Below are 6,536 nucleotides of genomic sequence, written 5' to 3'. Positions count from 1 at the left end.
ACATCGAGGCGATGCACGCCTTCTACGTCGAGCGCAATGCGGCATGGAAAGCGGACCGCGTTGCGAGAAAGAAGGACAAGGCCGAGCGCCACGCCTTCATCCTGGCGCAGGAGGCCGGCCCTCGGACGATCGATGACGACGATGATAGGTGAATGGTCCTCCACGACGGTGTCCAACACCACCATGTCAGGATCGGCCTGGAGCAACTAGTGGAGTAGATCGTTATCGGCGCCCAACTATGTTGAATGTTTAATTTCTGTCTATTTGTTTCGTGTTGTTTGATCTATGTTGAATGTTTAATTTCTGTCTATTTGTTTCGTGCCTGGTAAATCTTTGTTTCTGCGCGCGATATTTTAGCTCCTCCAAGCAAAATCTCTCTACGCGCTATCAGCAAAACAGACGTTGTATTGTGTTTTTACCACGCGGAGCCATCGCGCGGCTGCTAGAGTTGCTCTTAATATGGATCAGAGGGAGAAGTATCAGCAAACTCACAATACCAAATTGTGCAATCAATAAAAGATCAAAGGGGAGAGAAAGGAGAACCTTTGGATCAGAATTGACGGCAGATTTACAAGGCTACATCACGCATACAGTAAGAACATAGCTGTAGAGGAGCCAAACCCAACAGAAACAAATAAAGCACACAGGTGAAAGTGACCCAAATATATTAGGTAGTTTAATCGTTGCGGCAGCATCAGTAGCAGCAAAACAAGCTGCTACGATAATAGTTTTGCTGTTTCCGTGGCTAACCTCTAATTTTAAGAGTAAAACAGCCACAATTTGATAACGCGATGGTTTAACCAGGATGCGAAGTCCTAGCAGCAGAACGCTGTGGGCATCCGTAGTCTTACAAAAAATATTCCCAGGGCAAAATGGTGTTATACTGCTGCTTCCACTAGCTCACACAGTCAAGAGCTTGATGACAGATGCATTCCCGATGCGGTGAAGGGCCACGATGGATTCACCAGGGTTGCAAAGCCCCGCCTCCTTGGCGCTCTTCACAGCAAACTTGAGCGCCTCGTCCGTGGCTTCGCTGTCAAACGCCTTTGCAGTGCCAGCACTCAGCATAGGGATCACGCCCCTCACGATAAGGCTTTGCCTGGCAGGCCCCTCGTCGCTGCAGATCCAGTCAAACTCGACGGTCTTCAGCTCAGGAACCACAACAGACAGTATGGGCATCGATGGCCTATACTTGGCTACAAGCCTTGCAGTTGTTCCTCCCCTAGTAAGCACCAAGATAAGCGTTGCTTTAGCTGAGTTTGCTGTGCGGACGGCTGATGATGCAAGACTCTCCAACGGGCTCATAGGAATTGGGGCTGATAACATGATTGACTTGAAAACAGCTGAATAGTCAACGCATGACTCTGCCTCCAAGCAGATCTTGGCCATAGTTTGCACTGCCAGTTCTGGATAAGCCCCAGCAGCTGTCTCACCACTGAGCATGACACAGTCAGTGCCATCAAGAACTGCATTGGCAACATCGGTTGCTTCTGCTCGAGTAGGGCGAGGGGACTTGATCATAGACTCCAGCATCTGGGTTGCAGTCACCACTGGCTTGCCCTGAATGTTGCACTTGAAAATCATCACCTTCTGTGCGTAAAAGATCTTCTCTACAGGAATTTCCATTCCCAAATCACCTCTTGCAACCATAAAAGCATCAGACTGTGCCAGGATATCATCAAAGTTAGCTACTCCCTCTTGGTTCTCAACCTGCACATTCAAGTTAACTGTAACAATCAATTCACAAGAAAAGAAAAAAAGAGTTAGCTGAAACAATCAGCTAGGTGAAGTACAGAAGGGCAATACACAGAAAGAGAATGGCATACCTTTGACATCAGCATAATTGACTTTGCATGCTCCCCCAGTACTTTCCTGACCTCCACAAGATCTGAACCTTTGCGGACAAACGACAAGGCAATCATGTCAATCTTGTTCGGGACACCCCATTGAAGAATATCCTCCTTGTCCTTTTCAGTGAGAGTTGGGAGATCAACAACAACCCCTGGAAGATTCACATTCTTCCTCTCACCAAGCATAGCAGTGTTCTCGCAACAGCAGCGAACAAGACCTTGCTCTTTATCACAATGAAGCACGGTAAGAGTGATGGTACCATCAGCACATAATATGACACTTCCTGGCTTCAGATCAACTGCTAGCTTCTTATAGCTCATCGATATTGTCTTGTCATCGCCCTGAATGCTATAATCTGTGGAAATTGTGATTTCTTGACCCTTCTTCAACTGAATAGGCTTCCCATCTTTCAAAAATCCGGTACGGATCTCTGGACCCTGCAATGTAGTAAACCAATGAATATCTGATCAATAATCTTTCATCAAACAAACAAGTGTAAACAAAATGAGGTAAATGCCTGTACATACTAGAAAGTTAAGGAAAAACCATTTGATCACTCACACACATCCACGCACATACATCAAAACAAGATCACTTATATTTAATTTTGAGATTATCAAGCTAGCTGATCATGCAGACACAAATTTGGCATCAACATTTGGCCCAACACATTTTGCTCACAACACAGAAAAAATATGAGGGCCAATTGTTCCATGACAAGCATTTCTTCTAAGAACCCATAAAGATAAACAGACAGAAATTTGGCAGCCATTTTTTGTCCATCATAGTTTGTAACTTTCTTCATCAAACAAGGATGCCATATGTTGCTATGATGACAATATCTCCTCTTTTCCAAGAAATCCCCCATCTTGATCAAAAATAGTAATGTGAACCAATTGCATGCCAATACTACAAAGGTTGAGCCTTATGCTATGTTGCTGAAATTCCACTAGCACTCTATACTTCGCAATATGCTTTTGTTATAAAAACAGATAATGTAAACAGAAAAACCTCTGAAAGTAAAAGAAACACAATTTTAAGAAGTATGATTAGTCATTAATTACAAGTTAAACAAACGAGAGATTCTGCTTGCGCTGTTCTGCGAATTCCTTATGTTGCACAGATAACAGATGAATATCATATAAAAAGCCACTATACATGGGTATCATGTGAAAGTTGTCTACTGAGAGTTTTACTTGTACCAAACTAGATGTCTGATAAATGAATGACCTGTTTTTTGGAGGGTTGAAGCTAGGAAAAACTAGCATAAACTGTAGATGGAAAATATATTTTGACGAGAGCCAATTTGGACAAAACTGCAATCATCGTCGCCTCATTTGATGAGTTCATGCAAGGTGGAACCAATACAGCCAAAAAAATGCAAAAGTAATCAAACTACTATGCTGGTATCGTGAAATGCATGATAGCACTTGGTAATTTTTCTGGAGATACTAGAGCTCTCAACAGTTCTAAAATGTAGGTTATCCTATGACACTGTGTCATAGGTAGTTACTTAGGTATTTTGCCAGTGTCCATGGCACAAAGCATGAAAGGTTCTGTCCATCATTTACAATATTGCTAAGAGAAGAGTATGGGCACCTAATCCCTGATACGGAGAACAAGTTAATTGAAGTACACTATGTGATGCCATAAGGTTTATTTCAGATTATGTTTGTGCCAGCTTAGTTTAACCACTTCATGATAACAACATGCATTCACAATTGATCCTAACAAATAGTATACTACACTGCCTTTTAAACAACTTCTCCAATGAGATATTTTAACATTGCACGCATAAAAAAATTTCAAGTGATCATCTAAAATAAGTTACTCCTTGAATACGGTAGTTACTTAGATAATTGCTTGGACATCTTACTGTGCGTGATAAATAAGAGAGAATAAAATCTATAGATTGTAATCACACAATTCAGAAATTTGTTGCAGCAGCAGCATAATAATTGTTGGTGACCCATTACAAAGACATTACAACTTGCACTTTAGCTGAAGGTTAAAGTTCTCAAAATGATACAATGTGCTACAAGTTCTTTAATTTCGTCAATGTTTTTTTCTACTGAATCACATTTTAGTGGATAGTACCATGTGAGAACGGTACACATTCTCCATCAGCACTGCAGTCACAAACATAGCAAGAACATAACAGAACACATTAACAGAGACAGGAACTCTCGCTTTAGCACGAGGACCACATCCAACAGTGGCAAAAACTGAACTAAATCTACATTTGTCGATTCAATACAAAATGTACATGCAGATCAACCTAGATGCCAATGCACACAATTAATGTCTAGATCTTCAGATATACAAGAAATATCATCTACGATCTGTCACTTTAATTGCGGGCCAATTTACCATAGTGCTAGTAGGTACTAACATGCACAAGCAGCCAAAGAGAAGCAGCAGTTCACAAACAAAGTTCAAGGGAGCAAAGATTGATCCAAGAACAAGATCAACAAACACAGAGTAATAAGGCCTAAACATCGCTAACAATAGCATAAAAGTACACTTGTTCGAACCCAAAGCAAACCCGGCCACCACAAGAGAAGTGAAAGCCACAACTCGACAACGGAAGGAAATGGACACTACAGCTGACAGTGGAAGGAAATCGACAATCGGCAGGCAAGCCGGTCCAATTTCAGGGGTGCTAGTAGTACTCCGCATGCAGGCAAGTCAAGCTGATGGCGAATGCAGACAATTGATGGCTAGATATCGAAAATATCGTGTACTACAATCTGTCGCTTTAATTGCTGGCAAAAATACAAGAGCCGTGACGGAAAGAACCACATGCCGGAGTTGACCAAAAAAAAGGTCCAAGGGAGCATAGAAATCAGAGATCGCATCCAGGAATAGCGAAATTGTAAAACGCATCCAAAAACAAGCCATCGCCCCCAAAAGAAGGGGAAACCCCAGCTCGACAAAGGCCGGTTGTCTAACTATTACAACTCGATCTACAGTTTTAATCAAAAAAATAAAGAATATTACCCGCAAAAAAAAAGAATATAGAGCGCAAGCAAAATCAAAGAAGCAAAATCAAAATCCGCACAACAGATCAGATCGGCCAAGGGGTCGGGGTCGGAGAGAGCAGGAGGTGACCTTGGTGTCGAGCATGACGGCGCATAGGATCCCTGTGCGCTCCATGGCGGCGCGCAGGTTGTCGAGCGTCTCCTGGTGGTATTCGTGCGAGCCGTGTGAGAAGTTGAAGCGGGCGACGCACATCCCGGCGCGGAGCAGCTTCTCGACCATCTCGACGGAGCGCGAGGCCGGGCCGAGCGTGCAGACGATCTTGGTCTTGGGCCGGCGGCGCATCACGGCGACGCCGTACTCCTCGGCGCCCGCCTGCGGCTGCGAGAGCTGGCCGTTGGACACCATCGCCGGATCTGCGCGAGGGGAGAGAGGGAGAGGGGATCGGCGGCGGGGGTGGGGATTCTTGCTGCGCTGCGTGTCTCTCTCTTTCGGCGGGGCGGGGGTGGTGGTGTGCTCCTTGCTCTCCAAGACGAGAATGGGACGGCGAGGTTAATAAAGAGGGGAAAATGGAAAGGAGAAAGTGTTTCTTTGCTGTGCTTCTTGCTCTCCAAGAAGGAACGGCGTGCGCTGCGGCGCTGGTCTCGATTACAGGTCAAAACCAGGGGGAAGAAACTATGCCTGCCAGGCTGCCGCTGCCAGCTAGGGCCCACGACTAGCTTCCTGCTGCTAAATCTACACCATTAAGACGGATGATATTAGAGCATCTCCACCCATACCACCAAATAGACGCCGGTAGGGACATTGTCACTGCCATATGGAGGACACCGGCACAGCATCCTCTATTTGGGGTTGTTAGGGCATCTCCAACCGAGCGACCCATCCCGCGCCCGCGCGTCCGGATGGATCGAAACGGACAAAACCACGGCCCAGCGCGCGGACCCATCCCTAAAACGGATGGCCGCGGCGTCCGGGACGACCCAAACCCGGCCCAAATCTTGGACGAGTTTGCGTGGCCGCGGACGCGAAAGGCTGGTCGCTCGCGTCCTCCCCTTGTCCGCCCCTGGCCCGCCTGTCTGCCTCCCAAAACAGAAACACTCCATTGTACTCCCAAAACCTAGAGATGGCCGACGAAGCGACTGTCGCCGCCACCGCCACCACCGCTACCATCGGAGAGGAGGCACCCGCGGCCGTTGCCGCTCCCCGCCGTGGAGGCGGCTCTCGAACCGGACGCTCCGGTGGTCGTGGAGCCCGGGCCGCCGACGAAGAAGGCGAAGGCCGACCTCACCCCGCAGCAGAGGAAGATCGAGAGCAAGAAGAGGGCCGACCGCCGCAGGGCGCACGACCAACGGAAGAGGGATATCGCTGCCGCGGAGGCTATGATCATGATCTCTTGTAGATTGTGGAGTTAATTATCATTATGATAGTATTGATGTGATCTATTCCTCCTTCATAGTGTAATGTGGACAGTGTGTGCACTATGTTAGTTCTTGGTTTATTTTGCAATGATCTATTATGCTCTAAGGTTATTTAAATATGAACATTGAATTGTGGAGCTTGTTAACTCCGGCATTGAGGGTTCGTGTAATCCTACGCAATGTGTTCATCATCCAACAAAAGAGTGTATGTAGCACATAAGAGAAAGAGTTATTTATTATGCGATCAATGTTGAGAGTGTCCACTAGTGAAAGTATGATCCCTAGGCC

The 6,536-nt window shown here is 46.0% G+C and overlaps 1 protein-coding gene across 1 annotated transcript; it reads right to left on the bottom strand.

The window, feature by feature from the left end:
* Positions 1-648: 648 nt before the first annotated feature.
* On the bottom strand, positions 649-5,362 carry LOC124659981 (pyruvate kinase, cytosolic isozyme). Its single transcript, XM_047197784.1, has 3 exons — positions 4,963-5,362; positions 1,827-2,288; positions 649-1,710 (listed from the first exon to the last, which is right to left on the bottom strand). The coding sequence occupies exons 1-3, from the start codon at positions 5,236-5,238 to the stop codon at positions 901-903; spliced, it is 1,548 nt and encodes a 515-aa protein (XP_047053740.1). The 5' UTR covers positions 5,239-5,362; the 3' UTR covers positions 649-900.
* Between the last annotated feature and the right edge of the window lie 1,174 nt (positions 5,363-6,536).

Source organism: Lolium rigidum, chromosome 6 (genome assembly GCF_022539505.1).
Source record: "Lolium rigidum isolate FL_2022 chromosome 6, APGP_CSIRO_Lrig_0.1, whole genome shotgun sequence".
Taxonomy (NCBI): Eukaryota; Viridiplantae; Streptophyta; class Magnoliopsida; order Poales; family Poaceae; genus Lolium; species Lolium rigidum.
Note: the sequence above shows the minus strand (reverse complement) of the source record. Positions and strands in the feature narration are given on the sequence as shown.

Excerpts from the sequence above, each read along its gene's own strand:
- LOC124659981 (XM_047197784.1), bottom strand. The coding sequence starts at position 5,238 with ATGGTGTCCAACGGCCAGCTCTCGCAGCCGCAGGCGGGCGCCGAGGAG. Across the intron at positions 2,289-4,962 it reads CCGTCATGCTCGACACCAAG|GGTCCAGAGATCCGTACCGG; the intron begins GTCACCTCCTGC and ends ACTACATTGCAG. Across the intron at positions 1,711-1,826 it reads CAATTATGCTGATGTCAAAG|GTTGAGAACCAAGAGGGAGT; the intron begins GTATGCCATTCT and ends TTGAATGTGCAG.